General features: G+C 37.0%; 7 protein-coding genes across 7 annotated transcripts; 5 read left to right on the top strand and 2 right to left on the bottom strand.

The window, feature by feature from the left end:
• Nucleotides 1–21: 21 nt before the first annotated feature.
• On the top strand, nt 22–1488 carry C9374_003855 (uncharacterized protein; the record flags this gene model as incomplete). Its single annotated transcript, XM_044693429.1, has 1 exon — nt 22–1488. One exon carries the CDS (start codon nt 22–24, stop codon nt 1486–1488), a length of 1467 nt encoding a protein of 488 aa, XP_044555985.1.
• A 141-nt stretch (nt 1489–1629) lies between these two features.
• Nucleotides 1630–2661, top strand: C9374_003854 (uncharacterized protein; the record flags this gene model as incomplete). Its single annotated transcript, XM_044693428.1, has 2 exons — nt 1630–1953; nt 2065–2661. 2 exons carry the CDS (start codon nt 1630–1632, stop codon nt 2659–2661), a joined length of 921 nt encoding a protein of 306 aa, XP_044555984.1.
• Nucleotides 2662–2696: 35 nt separating this feature from the next.
• On the top strand, nt 2697–3560 carry C9374_003853 (uncharacterized protein; the record flags this gene model as incomplete). The annotated part of the gene is made up of 1 exon (XM_044693427.1): nt 2697–3560. One exon carries the CDS (start codon nt 2697–2699, stop codon nt 3558–3560), a length of 864 nt encoding a protein of 287 aa, XP_044555983.1.
• A 162-nt stretch (nt 3561–3722) lies between these two features.
• On the top strand, nt 3723–4178 carry C9374_003852 (uncharacterized protein; the record flags this gene model as incomplete). The annotated part of the gene is made up of 1 exon (XM_044693426.1): nt 3723–4178. The coding sequence occupies one exon, from the start codon at nt 3723–3725 to the stop codon at nt 4176–4178; it is 456 nt and encodes a 151-aa protein (XP_044555982.1).
• A 125-nt stretch (nt 4179–4303) lies between these two features.
• On the bottom strand, nt 4304–7264 carry C9374_003851 (uncharacterized protein; the record flags this gene model as incomplete). Its single annotated transcript, XM_044693425.1, has 2 exons — nt 4304–6452; nt 6549–7264. 2 exons carry the CDS (start codon nt 7262–7264, stop codon nt 4304–4306), a joined length of 2865 nt encoding a protein of 954 aa, XP_044555981.1.
• Nucleotides 7265–7607: 343 nt separating this feature from the next.
• Nucleotides 7608–8993, top strand: C9374_003850 (uncharacterized protein; the record flags this gene model as incomplete). Its single annotated transcript, XM_044693424.1, has 1 exon — nt 7608–8993. The coding sequence occupies one exon, from the start codon at nt 7608–7610 to the stop codon at nt 8991–8993; it is 1386 nt and encodes a 461-aa protein (XP_044555980.1).
• A 645-nt stretch (nt 8994–9638) lies between these two features.
• Nucleotides 9639–14750, bottom strand: C9374_003849 (uncharacterized protein; the record flags this gene model as incomplete). The annotated part of the gene is made up of 4 exons (XM_044693422.1): nt 9639–13772; nt 13825–14289; nt 14375–14502; nt 14579–14750. 4 exons carry the CDS (start codon nt 14748–14750, stop codon nt 9639–9641), a joined length of 4899 nt encoding a protein of 1632 aa, XP_044555979.1.
• Nucleotides 14751–14838: the final 88 nt, after the last annotated feature.

The raw sequence follows: 14838 nt of genomic DNA, 5'->3' as shown, positions 1-14838 counted from the left end.
TCAAAAAATTGGGATTATAAGATGTTCTCTCTGTTAATGGCTGCCTTGTTCGGATCCAACTATTCGCGACAAGTGGAAAGCAACAATGCTCAATATTTCGGATACGAACAACAATCATCTCATTCCCGTCATCAGAATCCTCCACAGCCTCAACCACAGCCACAGCCACAACAATATCATTATGTTTCTTCTCAGCCACAACCACAAATCCCGCACAGACCTTCCATTGTCGTTGCTGCCAATAATTATCACCAAAATCATCATCAGGTGCCAACCACAATGAATCCAACTGTATCTTCCAACACAACGTTGAGTCATCATGATGATCCTCTACTCATTCAAAAACAACATGCGCGATCACAACAACCTGTACATTCCAATAATAATAATAACGGATTGCAACAAGACACCATCATGATGATGATGAATGATCCTTCTGCTCCTCCACCTTCTCTTTCAATGACCTCTCCCATTAGTAATAATGAAATAGTTCAGCAAGAACAACAACACCAAATGATAGCGTCCAATGAAGAGAGAGATTCATATTCTTCCCAACCACCATCAAGCTCCGATGAGCCTCATCATCATGGACAACATCCGAGCTTGATCCATGCTCAACCACTTGCCACTGATGTACATGATTCATCGGTACAACAGCATCAACATTCCTATCATGTTGGTCAAATCATGAATCATCACCATGCTCAACAATTTCAGCAACAACAACAACAACCACCCTCTCAACCTCAACAACCACTTCCGACATTTAATCCTCAATCGGCGTCATCCACCTCCTCTCAAAATCCTTTCGTTCCACAACACCATGCAAGACCTTCATGGAATTCAGCTTTTGGAAATTCACCTTTTGGTGTCAATTATTCGTATCAACAATCGGAACGGAATGGCATTCGAGTCAATTCAAGAGTGCCCACTTTTGGTAAATTATGGCAACATTCCCATGAGTATGCCACGAATTATTTGTGTTTTAAACTGGATGTCCATCCACATTCTAACATGTTCGGAATGAATCTCATTGTGATGGTAGAAGGAAAGCAAGATCATAGACCTCCTCCCAATCATACCAATTATATTGTATTTAATAATCAACAATTGAGAATTGAGAAGAGATCTTACCCAAATGATTGCTCACCTTCATCTCCCTCCTCACGATACCTTTTAATGGAACATTGTATCATTCCGTATGATTTGATTCAATCGTTTGAAGTAGATGTCAATGGCGCACGTATTAATGGACAATCAAGCTCGACTGTGGTTTGTGTCTTGTCGAATGGTACTCGTATGCCATTAAATAAGGAAGAATTTGAAACAGTGAACATGTCTACGGAGAAGGCACACTTGTTGATTCAGGCTTTAAAGTATTGCTATGAAGTAGTTGTGCAACAACAACAGCAACAACCACAGCAACAACAACAACCACAAGAACAACCGAATGGGCACACCATGACCAATTCGAATCCGCAATTGTGACCCAATGGAAGATGATGACCTTGAATGAACTCATTCAAGTTATTGTTTGAAGATTTCAAAAAATTAAAAAAAATTGTTGAAAAAAAATTTAACACTACCTGCTCTCTACTCTCATCATCCCTTTTCCATCTCAAATTCAAAATGGCAAAGAAGAAGACTATGAAAAAGTCATCCTCGTCATCCTCCGTATCATCTTCCACAAATTCCGAAAATAATACACCTTCGTATGATAGTGATGACGAAAATAGTGAAATTCAACAAGACGCCTCCACTTCGACAGTGCATATTGCTGCAACAGGAAACTTGTCATCTCATCCTCTCTCCATGGACCTTAAATTTGATCACTTTTCTGTGAGCGTTTCTTCGCCGTTTTCCTCACAATCTATTGATTTGATTGATGACACAGATTTATGTTTGAACCGTGGAACAAGATATGGTCTTATTGGATTGAATGGTTCAGGCAAGGTATGTATTTATTATTATTATTTCTTGATTCATAATAATTTTATTCAACCATGGGACAATCGATACGACATTGTGACCAAAAATCGGGCTCGGCACTGTGAATTCACACAGTCCACTCTATTAAAAGTTTTGGGTAGAAGAATGATTCCAATTCCAAAACAAATTTCAGTTCATCTTTTACATGGAGAAGCAAAACCAACCGATAAGAGTGCTCTCGATTATGTTCTCTCCAGTGTTGACAAGGAAAGAGAAAGATTGAATCGAGAATTAAATGATCCAAAAACTTCTCATCAAAGACAAGAAACCATTATGGACCGTTTGGAAGAATTAGATCCTGAATGGGCCAAACCCAAAGCATCCAAATTATTGCACGGTTTAGGATTTACCAGTGAAATGCAAAAGAAAGCCACAAAGGATTTTTCTGGAGGTTGGAGAATGAGAATTTCATTGGCAGAAGCATTATTTATTGAACCTGATTTGCTACTTTTGGATGAACCTTCCAATCACTTGGATTTGGAAACAGTTGTTTGGTTAGAAGAATATTTGAAAGAATATGAAAAATCTTTGATTATTATTTCACATTCTCAAGATTTCCTTAATAATGTTTGTACTTCCATTATTCATTTGAAGGATCAAAGATTGAGTTATTATGGAGGAAATTACGATACTTATGTGAAAACTCGTGAAGAATTGGAACTAATCAAATGAAGCGTTATCAATCCGAACAAGATGATATTCAGAAAATGAAAGACTTTATCAACAAGTTTGGTCAAACTTCGATCAAATTGTCTCGTCAGGCTAAATCCAGAGAGAAATTACTAGACAAAATGTTGGAGAAAGGTCTCACTGAAAAAGTGACTCAAGACAAGATATTTAGATTCAAATTCCCAGAAGTAACCAAATTACCAACACCAATTTTACAATTCCAAGATGTCAAATTCCATTATCCTGCCACTGACATTATTCCAGAACCTAAAATATTATTTAAGGGATTGAATTTGGGTGTAGATATGGATAGTCGTATTGCCCTTGTAGGTCCAAATGGAGCAGGCAAGTCCACTCTACTCAAACTCATGGTCAAACAATTGAAACCAGTCTATGGTGACGTTTGCGTTCATTCTCATTTACGAATTGGTCATTTCCATCAACATTTAACTGAACAATTGGATGAGAATTTAACACCACTCGAATGGATGTTTAAAGAATTTCCAGACACATTCGAAAATAATTCAAATGGTACTGAAATTATGAGATCTCAACTTGGACAATATGGAATTTCTGGAGGACGACAAACGAGTCCCATTAAATTCCTCTCAGACGGCTTAAAATCAAGATTGATTTTTGCATGGCTTGCATTCAAGCAACCTCATATTCTCTTCTTGGATGAACCTTCTAACCACTTGGATATTGAAACAATTGATTCATTGGCTGAAGCCATTAATGCATTCAGTGGAGGCTTGGTATTAGTTTCACACGATTTTAGATTAATTGATCAAGTTGCAAAAGAGATTTGGGAAGTGAAAGATGGAGCTGTGAAACAATACAAGGATGGTATTCAAGCTTACAAGAAGATGATTGCTAAAGAATTGAGAAATTCTAAAAATTAAGTAGTAAAAACCCTTTTTGGATTTTTATTAAGATGAGAGAGAACACGTGTTTTTCATGTCATGTCGTGTGGGCGTGAATGGTCTTGTTTGGTTTATCAGGTCATGTCGTGTGAACATGAATGGTCTTGGTTCGTTCCAGGCTAATGAAAAGTTTTGAAAAAAATGTATGCACAATACGTGAAAGTCATCATCACGCTAGAACGTCTTGCCAAAGTCCGAAACGATCCCTATCCAAAATTATTACTTCTCTTATTTGTGGTCTTTATATTCCTTCATGCTTTGGAAATGTACCTAGCCAACAAACTTACTCTCTACGATCGTTTTGAAAATATGTTTGCGAATAGTGTGTTCATTTCGTTTGTGTGGCCGAATTTTCTTCCGGCACAATTAAAGAAAGTAGCAAGCTTACTCTATCAAATTACACGATGGAACGTGTGGTTGAATTTTCAAAGACTATTTGAAGAAATGGATCGATTTGCAGAGAAATATATTGCACCTATCACGAGAGTGGTCTTGTTTTTATTAATGTCTTACACGATCATCAAGATCATTCAAGCACATTTTCTGAGCATTCAGGAAAATTTGGAGAATGAAGTTCTTGTATCTACAGAGTCGTAGATGTCTTGAACTAGTATTACGTTTTAATTTATAATTATTTATTAATCATTATTTATTAATTATTTTTGAGCAATAGTATGTATGGATCATTGTAACTGAGATTGGAAGGTACCACCATGTTCTCTCTAATATGTATTTCTGATATGAATAATGGAAATATCAGAAATGAAATCGTTCAAATTTTGAATTGGACTTTTAGATGTGAATCTAATCTTCTCCTCTCTACCTTTCAACAAGGTAATGGCATTTCTATCAAATCTGCCTTGATATTTCAATACATCAAACCAAACATAGAACGCCACGTTATCTGAAAGAACGGTAACTTCAACAGTATTGCTATTTACAAACGTAGCTCCTGTAATTTTCACATTGGATTGAGGTAAGTCCACTTGAGCGAGTGGTGAAAGGAAATGAACATTCTCAGCAATGGTTCTATTTGTCACAGAGTCTTGTAAATTCATATGAACAAAGCAATTATGGGCTAGAAAACAGAAACTCTCTAATATGACAAGTTCTGTCATTTTCACGAATATCATAGTGCCTGATAACGGAGCAACAACAATATTGGGAATTCTAATAGATTGCTTAATGTATCCATCCGAGTAGGTGACAAAATTGATGGTAGCTGTGAGAGATTGCTGCATCAAACTGTCACTTGTCACCACTACCTTAAACCAACCTCCTTGTTCATACGAAAGAATAATAGTCTGTGCAAAAAACTCCTTCACAAAATAATGCATCACTTTCCATTTACCTCCGTATTCTAATGAAGCCCAATCTACTGTTTGCCATATTGAATTTAGTTGCCAATAGAGAGCTCCATGAGTTTGTACATTTGTATCATCTCTCATAGCTCTATAATATTCTGATTGAGCTTTCATGCAGAGTGCTTGTGAACATTGCGAAAGATACACAAAATTCTTAAAATTTCCATACAAGTTATTCATATTGGCTTTGAAATGAACTCCAATTTGAAACAATATTTGTTCAGTGCCTAGAGGATGATGTTGCCGATGATTCATGAGTGTAGAATTGAAAAACCAATCTTGAGGTTGTGTCACTGGTTTGAATGTTTCCAATGAAGCGAACGATTGATGACCATATTCTGACATGAATCTTGCTCTTGGAAAATTATCAACGTTCGTACATATCGTACTATAATCATAATAATGAACATCTCCCAGTTGAGTTCCATAAGGATTGGTCCAATATCCAACGTAGGGATTTTCACTAATAACTCCTTTCGAAGGTGAAGAAGGCCAGAAATTTCTCGATCTATCCACACTTAAAAGCGTTTCTCGAACTGTATCAAAATATAAAACTCCATAATCTACAATATATCTCATCTTGTTCGAGGAAGAAATGATCGGCCCATACCATGTATCACCCCACAAGGATGCCTCATTTTCATTACTTCCACTCCACAAGATAATGGAAGGATGATGCATTAAGCGTGTCACTTGTTGTTCAATTTCTGTTCTCACACTCGAAAGGAATGCATCATCTCTTGGATAGACACTACATGCAAACATGAATTCTTGCCATACCAAAATTCCCTTCTCATCACAATAATCATAAAGAGCATCTCTTTCAAAATTGCCTCCACCCCAAATTCGAAGAGTATTCTGATTAGATTCTAGAAATGAATCTAATACGTTGAATATATCTTGATCTTTCACTCGATCAAGGAATGAATCTGGTGGAATGTAATTGGATCCTTTTGCGAAAATTGGAATTCCATTCACTTGGAAATAAAATGATTTGCTTGGATTGTTCACTGGATCGTCTTTTCCAATTGATTTTTGAATGATTTTAAATTCTCTAAATCCAATTCGCTTACTGAGTGTACTCGTTGCAGCTGATTGAGTGGTTACGGATGCATGAACACTGTAGAGAGGCTGAGATCCATATCCAACTGGATACCACAATTGAACTTGATTGCACTGCAAAGACAATGTGAGCTTATTAGGGCCAGGTGACATTAATGAAATTACTTGAGAGGTCGTACAAGCCACTTGTTCATCCTTTTCAATAGAGACACTTAATTTGACATTTGAAAGTACTGCAATATTGGGAGTTATGACATCTACCAAAAACGTTGAATTGACCACAAAATTGCTGGTCAACAGTGGTTTTAAATTCTTACTCGATGAGGTCGGCATGGATTTTTTCAATTCTACTTCCAAATCTGACGTTGGAAAAATTTCTACTAGAATATCTTTCAAATTGAATGCATTAGAAATGGTAATTAAATTGACATTTTTCCAAATTCCACTATTTCAATTGTTGAATATGAATTTCAATTTCAAATTGGAAGGATAATTTTTGGTCATTCAACTCAAAGATGTAAATTTCTGAATATAAACATACGTTGGTACAAAACACGGACCCCAATCCCATGAAAAGCTGCTTTGTGTTTTTCTAATAAAATTTCTAAATACTTCTCCATGTTGAACCTCTTCATTGTCACTCGAAGGAATTGGATATAAACTTTTTGCAGCTTGATTTTTAACATACTTGACTGGTGATTGAAAATTCAATACCAATACATTATTGGACATGGATCGAATGAATGAAGTTACATCCACAACAAGCTCATGAAACATGTTCACATTAGATCCTATCCATTGATCATTGAGAAAAATGTCACACACAGTATCCAATCCTTTAAATTGTAAATACACTCGATCTCCATTATTTACACTCGTAATAAATTCATTTCGGAATGTCCAATCTTCATACGCGATCCATCTCTGTAACACATCATTGAAACGAAAATATGGATCCCCAATGATATTTCTTTGAAAAAGAATTGTATTCACATAGGCAGGAATTTCAACTTGACATTCATGAATCGACTTGTTTCTATTTTGAATACACCATCCTTTTGAGAGTGAGGTCAATGATGTTGTGGCATCATGATCGGACCACACGTGTGGACGATCCAGTGCATGTTGTTGAATGGTCATTGCGCATGAATGTATGGTGAATGCCATGATCATCATCATTGTAAACAAAACCATCATGATGGCAACAAGTGCATGGTTGTGATGAATGTGTTGTAGCAAACGATGGCCAGCGAACATTTTTTGTGAGATTTACCCGTTGCTGAAAAAAACAAGAATCAAACACTGTTGTATCTGAATCCCTCGCTTGCATTGGGTGAAATAAAATCATGTTGTTGATTCTGTTGATTGAGATCAAAATTTTGACAGACACATTTGCGCAAGAAAAATCCAGTTTTGTAAAACCGACGCTAATTTTTCGAGTGGAGCGAAACGATAAACATGGACCAAAAGTTTTTTCCCTCCTATCAGCAGCGCTGGTGTTGCTAATAAAATGACTCCAAATTTTTCGTAACAACAAAAAAAACTTCCAACACGTGCTCTACTAAAAAAATTTACACACACACTAATACCAAAAAACAACATGCTTCCAACTCGTGCTGACAGCAACAGTACCTCTTCATCTCCTCAAGACGCTGCTGCTCATGCCCTCTCTCACTTGAAAGTCTACAACTGGGACGCATTCGTTCAACAAATGATCTTGTCCGTCGAATCATTGTCCACACAACAACAACAACCACTAACATCCAACACTACTGACAGCACCAAACATCCAACCACCACCATCATTGAAATGATCACTCCTGATCTTGCCACTCTCTCCATGCACTTCACTTTACTCATTCAAATTCGTCGCTACACACGTCATGGTGGATGTGGTTTTTGCACTCGTAGAAATGTTCAGGTGGCAGAAGGTTATAAAAGCTTGTTGCAACTCGGTATTCTTCCCATTATTGTTCATGCTGAGAGTGAAGAGGAAGCGAATCAATTCTTTGCTCAATTCACAACAAATCCTCTATTGGTGAACATGCTTAGAGTCTCAGATTCAGAGTATCAATGGGTCGAACAATTGGTGAGCCATTCTTCTGAAATTTGTCGTCCACTCCGATTGGAAGCCTTGGAGGACATGGGCACTTGGGCCAAACTGCAAATGATCTCTCCATATATGAAGGCCACTCAAGAAGGTTATCAATTTAACAGAGATACAGAAGGAAAGGAATATGCCAAAAACTCAAATCTTCTCGTTCCTAAATTCCTTCTTGTTAAGAACAAGCAAGTGGTGTATGAGTGGGATCAAGCGCTCGGTGATGAAGCACCAGAAATCTTTAAGGATGTCTTGTTTCATCCACACACCACAGTGTGGATTCACATGAATTTGCTTGAGGAATGCAACGAGACGACATTTCCCTACGATCAAATGAAATCAGTTCCACGTTATAGAAAGGTTCCTAAAACATTAGATTTTGAGTTGGTAACCAAGGAACAACAAGAGAAGGAATTTCTAGAAATTCCAAATGTCAAGAAGGATCCTCAGTTGATCAGGGAAAAGCTTGATGCTCTCTTGAAAGATGACACGGATAGAATTCATTTGAAAATATTTGCATGTCAAGAATTCACATTGGAATACTTGTTATTGTGGGAGAATATCCAAGAATACAAGTCACTAGTCTCAACCATGAAAGATGAGAATAGAACCATCACACTCACCAAAGTTGCTCTTCACATCTATAAGAAATTCATTGGCACCGATAATAATTTGTATAATGTCACTCCACTCTATCCCGAGTTAAAGAAGAAGGCTGAAATGATACCAAATGTAGTCTCTCATCCACAATATTTCATGAGTGATGAGTGTGTTAATCTCTTCCTCGAAATTGAGCAATACTTGTTGGATTCTGTATTGTCAGCCATGTATGTGAGATTTTTGAACTCGTCAAGAAACAAGTCCACAAGTTGTAACTTGCAATGATCTTGATGATCAATAAAAATGTTTCTCCTTTTTGTGTTTGCAACTAAATGTTACAACGGTCTCAATAATTATAGATGTCATGAATTTGCATTCTTTGAAGGATCGTAAACGGTATAATCAAGGGTGTTGTGCCACCACAGGAGATGGACTTTATGAAGCTTTGGATTGGATAATCGATGGTTGTAAGGATGACTTTCATCACATCTCCATGCAACCATCCAAGATTGTGGATACAACCAAAGAAAATGCACTTGATACAAGTTAGGCAGAAAAACCATCTCCTCATTTTGGAAAACTGGATTTGGGTCGCCATTTGTAATCCACATGATTATTGTCGTTGGCGCTCTAAATGAATAATCATTTTCAGATAAAAGTTGAAACTCTTCTTGTGTAAGTAGAGAGACTAGACAGGAGGAGGTTGTCACATGTTTTTCATAATTGTTAAAAATATAGTCTGCAGCTATTCCTGGTAAATTCTTAGCGAACACTTGACAGGCGTTAGGAATAATGATATTCTTGGTATCTTCAGATAGTTCCAAACGCGTAAATGCAATCGTGGAAGCGTTGAGATCTGTGTGACGACACATCATTGCCACGCACACACACGTTGTAAACGTTGTTGAGTGACCAAGAAGGCACAGCAATTTATTCATCCGCAAGGACATGGGCCTCATTAATTCCCAACTCTTTGCTAACAATCTTGAACATTTCTAACAAAACGGTTGATATGGCCTCACTGTTTCCGTGGTATGAAATGAATTCACATAAAACCGGGAATAACCTTACAACAAGACCTTGATATCCGTTAAGAGCTGGAGTTTGATGAGTAGAATCAGAGAGCTTGTTAAGCTCACAATAGAGAAGTGGATTCACTCGTATGGCTTTCAATTCGATAAGAGTATTATAAACCTCTTGTCTCCTTGGTTTAGGAAGAGGACAATTTCCACTCCTCTTGTCATCTTGGATAAATTGCGTCAGAATAGATTTACATCTCTTGAACAAAATTGGTAACACTATTTTTCCTAAATCCACCTCAAGTTTTTCCTTCTTTCCAAGTTCGTCTTCTTTCGAATGAACTTGCTCCAATCTTTCAGTAGCTTTAGAAACAAACGAGAATAATGTTTTTAGGGAATGTTTGGCTACCGGTTTTGGAGTTAAATGTGTTGCCTTTTCCAGTATCATCAAAAATCTTCGTTTTACAGAGCTAGAGGCGTTGCTATCTATATTCACCAGAATAAAGTTGGAAATCAAGTTAGTGAGTAAAATACTCTCATCAACATGTTCTTCCTGATCTTCATCACTATCATACTCGTCGTCATCATCATCATCATCATCGTCATCATTTGATTTCAAGTACTTTTCATGGAAAAGGAATGACTCAATGGCTTGGCAAACATCATTCCAGGTGTCTTCGTCGATATCAATAGAAAAACTGCCTTCTGTTTCATCCATACATGATTTGATTACTTTTTCAAAATATTTAACCGATGACTTCCACAAGTAATAGCTCTTTTGATTGTTAAGCTGTTTAACAAACTTGGTTTGCATCATGTCTCCTAACAGTTGAATGCTCGAATGGAACGTCACACGCTTGACCGCAACTGGAGCGTCCAAACAACAGACTTCAATAATTACCTTCTGGAGTAAAACTGCAAACTTAACAGGAGTCTCAATTTGGCCTTTGCGTATAGATTCCTTCGATGGAAGATGATTACGAAGTATCTTGAAAATATGTTCTCTAGTTTGATCTGAAAAGTCAGCGATTTTGTGAACTAATTCCATACATGCTCTTTGAACATGAGATGGAAATATAAGAACGTTCACAGCTGCTTGGCAAGTAAGGAATGGATCAATTAAATAATCAATAACCTTCTCAATATCTTCTTGGGTGAAAATAACATTGTCCAAATTGTCATCATCGATCGTTTGTTTTTTTAGTTGACATTCTTGCTCGTACAGTTTTCCAATTCCCTCAAGGAGAGACGTAATAGTGTCAACGTTAACAAATGATTCCTTCTTCTCTGTTGAAGTTACAAACTTAGAAAAATCAGCAAGTGTGTGCCATACTTCCCAAGCGCCTTTCCAAAGAGATTTCTTAATTTCTCCTCTTGTTGAGCTTATCATATCATACAGGTTTTTAACGGCTGTCATTGCAATTTCTGAGGTTTTGGACAGAACTGACTTGTGAATAAATAACGTAATTTCGTTGCATGCCTTATTGACAAAAAGAGGAATCTCGCTTAAAATATTGTTTCCATGCTCAGAAACAACGCGTGATAAAAAATCGATAACTAAAGCTCGTGTTTCGCTCCATTGTTTTGCTGCTGTATTTCTGCTGTGGTGTACCACAATTTGTTTTTTCTTCTTTTTTGGATCTTCGATTCCCAAATCTAGAGGGCTCGATGTGTTATCTTTCCCTGCTGTGGGTAACTCGGGGTCCTCCAAATTTGTCTCTGCAGACGTTGCAGCCTCATGGGTAAGATCTAAAATTTTGAGAATGATATCTGAGATGCATTTCTCCCATGTCTTTTTCGTGAGTTGATTTCCATGAGAAACGATCACGAATGTAAGGGTTTTAAGAGCTGAATGCCTAACATCTGGCCGACTATCAATAGTTGAATCACGCAACTGTTCATACAGAGTCAACCACAACTCATCAACCCGACTCATGTCTCCTTCATTTTCACCAGCCTCCTTGTCGTCTTGATAAGTGTCTTCGTTTTTAACCTTTGGATATCTTTCTGTTAAAAACTCTGCACTGTTCATAAATAAATTAATTGCTACGAAACTGAGATTCAAGTCTGATGCATCTCTCTGCTTCACATATGCACTGACAACAGTAAAGAATTCAGTAAGGCATTCAAATCCTAAAGTCGGCAACAGCTCTTTGGTTCCAATGGTTTGGACGCATTTAAAACCGAATGGAATAAGTTTAGCTCTGTTGATGTTCGAGTTTGGAGCTGACTTCTTTTTAGAGGTGGGCATTGCTGCGCACTCTTTCAATAAAGGCAGCAGAACCGTCCAGGCAGTAGAAAATTTGTATCCACATTTTTGTAAAATTGTGTTCAGGGTGTTTAAAAGATATTCTCGTGTATCCATAAAATCTGATGATGACTGGAAAATGTCCATAAATATTGTAAACGCAACTCTTTCAAGGTCTGAAGAAACAATGTTTGGATTCTCTAATTCTCCATCTTTGTTTCCAAACCTTGAGCTGAACTTATTATACTCTGGTCGGTACATGGATATTATAACTTCAGAGACACTCGACACAGCAAATTTACGAATTTGTTCGTCCTCATTCTCTATAAGCCATAATATATGAGGAGAAAATACTTGCCATGTTTTGTCCACTCTGTTGATGTTAACTTGAACTGTTTCTACAATTTTCTGTGCAGCAAATAGCCTACTGTTGTCTCCCAACAGTTGGTTGTTGACAGTGTCTTTAGATAATCTACAAAGAGCTTTCAGCATTACCAATAAGGAATCATCGCTTAAATGAGAGGTGCTCATAAATAAGTTTTGCAATGCTGCAAATAAAATATTCAAATCTTCTTGCTCAGTTTCAGAAGCAGAGGTAAATGGTAGTCGTTGTGTTAACAGCTTGTCAATCACCAGGAAGTTTTTCAAAAGCAAATACCAACTACTGCCTAACAATCCGCCCAAACAGTGGGCAATATTGAATAAAATTTTCATCACTAGAACTGATTTTCTATTGAGCTCATCCATTTTGATGATATTCGAATCTGAGCCGCTTGCACTATTGGTGTTCACTTCTGGGGTAGTATAGAAAAGATCACTGGTATTAGAAAAGTTTGAACTGGAATATGTTCGCTTTGAAAGTTTGATTTTTGGAGTAAATTTGCAAAGATTGGTTAAAAAAGCGTCTCTTGGAGCTGAAAGTCCAGTCACTCCGCATGTATGTGTAAATAGCAAGTAATTTCTCAAAATTGACTGAATGTTCTCATCACCATCGCATACTTCAAGTAAAATAAAGAGAGTAGTTAAAGTGGGAGCCCATACAATATCGACAAATACGGAGCAAATCGCTCTATTTTCCATCAACTCATGACTCACATCTTCATTTTCTTCGGTTTCGTTTCGTTTCGTCACTCCCGATAATTTCTGTATTCCTGCCATAGTACTCAATGAAATGATAAGACCAGAAATGCATTCTAGACATACTCCAACACTTTCCGATAAAGCAGGAGTATAACTTGATTTATCTAGAAGCGTATCTAATCTGGTTGTATGTTTTTGATTAAGGTCAAGTGATAATTTTGCGGACAAGCTACTAATTCCAGGATTGTTTTGAGAAGGTGATCTCTCGGCACTAATTAAGTCTTGAGGAGTGCCAGGAGTGGAAGTTGAATTATAATTTAGTAATTGTTGGACATAAAGTGTTACTGAGCTAGCAAGTTTGGCAATAATATGGTTTTCAGAAGTAATGATGTTGAGTGTAGAGGTAATGTATCTGTGAATGTACAAGAGGAGATCATAGTCATAGAAAATTGTTTTAACGACTTCCAAAGCAAGGAGCTTGTTGCAAGCGTTATTACTTGGTTTCTCTATTGTTTCTTTTAAATGTAGGCAAACCATCATTAAAAAGCTGTCATACGGTAATACTGCTCCCAATGCGTGCAAAACGGAGCAAGTGATTTTATAAACTCGTAACGAATGTGAAAATGAGATAGAGTTTGTTCCGGATAAAATGTTGCTTAAATTGTTGGAAATGTAAGGACAAATTAATTGATCAATCATTTTCTTAAATTGTGTGAGCTATGTTGATCCATGAGAGATCATTTTGAATAAAATTAAATAAAAAACTTACATTTCGGAACATTTTTCCATAATTTGCAATAATTGAGTCCAGTAGCTCTAAAGTGAAATTATTGTCAACACCAGATATTCCTAACCATTGACCTGGCTCCCCGTCCATCATTGTACACAAATCCTTGAAATAAAGCACAGAATTTTTGAAGGAGTTTGATTCTTCATCGATTTTTTCTTGGTCATTATTATTGTCTTCTGTTTTGGGCCGAAGAAATTCAAATATTGCACTTGTAGCTTGTCTTATCGTTGCCTTTGCTGTCATGTCAACATTGAGACTTTTTGATCCATTCAATGAATAACATAATTTTAGTAACTTGGATAGAGTGGCTTGGCTTATTTCATAGCCTCCTCGTGCCGTAAAAATCGCCAAAACCAGTTGTAAGATTTTTAGTAGTACTGATTCTTCTGTGCTTGTTTGATGCCCGAGACGTGATACCGTTTCCACAATGATATTTAGCCCGGCCTGCATTGACAAGAAATGAAGTTATTGGTAATAACGAAGGAGTTCGTGAATATTGACACCATCCATTTTGAATGACTTGACATACCTCTGGTACTGCATTGTGAAGAAGTATTTGGTGTAGAGAAGAAAGTGCAATGACGATGAGTTTAGTGTTTTTGCTTTCACATGCAATTAGAAATGGTTTTACGATTTCCTCGTTGCTGCTCTTGATATCTGTTGATGATATTCCGATTGAGTTTTTTCATGAATATGAGTAACAGGACCGTTCAACAACAACAAGAGTACCTACATTGCACAACCTGATCCGAAGAAATTGTCTGCTCCTCCAAGCGTTCTTGAATCGAGCGTAGCTGCCTCACTCCACGGTCAGCAGCTTCCTTTATAACAGGAAATTTGTGTTGAGCCTCCACGGAAAGAGATCGCAACTCGCTTTGAAGAACTTTCAGCAGTGGGTTGCTCATGATGATATTTTTTAAAATATGGGTGATTTTATTATTAAATTTAATAATCACGAAATAATTTTAGTTAATTAATTTATTGTTTGTGTCA

The sequence above is a fragment of the Naegleria lovaniensis genome, assembly GCF_003324165.1.
Source record: "Naegleria lovaniensis strain ATCC 30569 chromosome Unknown tig001, whole genome shotgun sequence".
Taxonomy (NCBI): Eukaryota; Heterolobosea; class Eutetramitea; order Acrasida; family Naegleriidae; genus Naegleria; species Naegleria lovaniensis.
The sequence above is the reverse complement of the archived record's forward strand: the minus strand, read 5'-3'. Positions and strand labels throughout refer to the sequence as shown.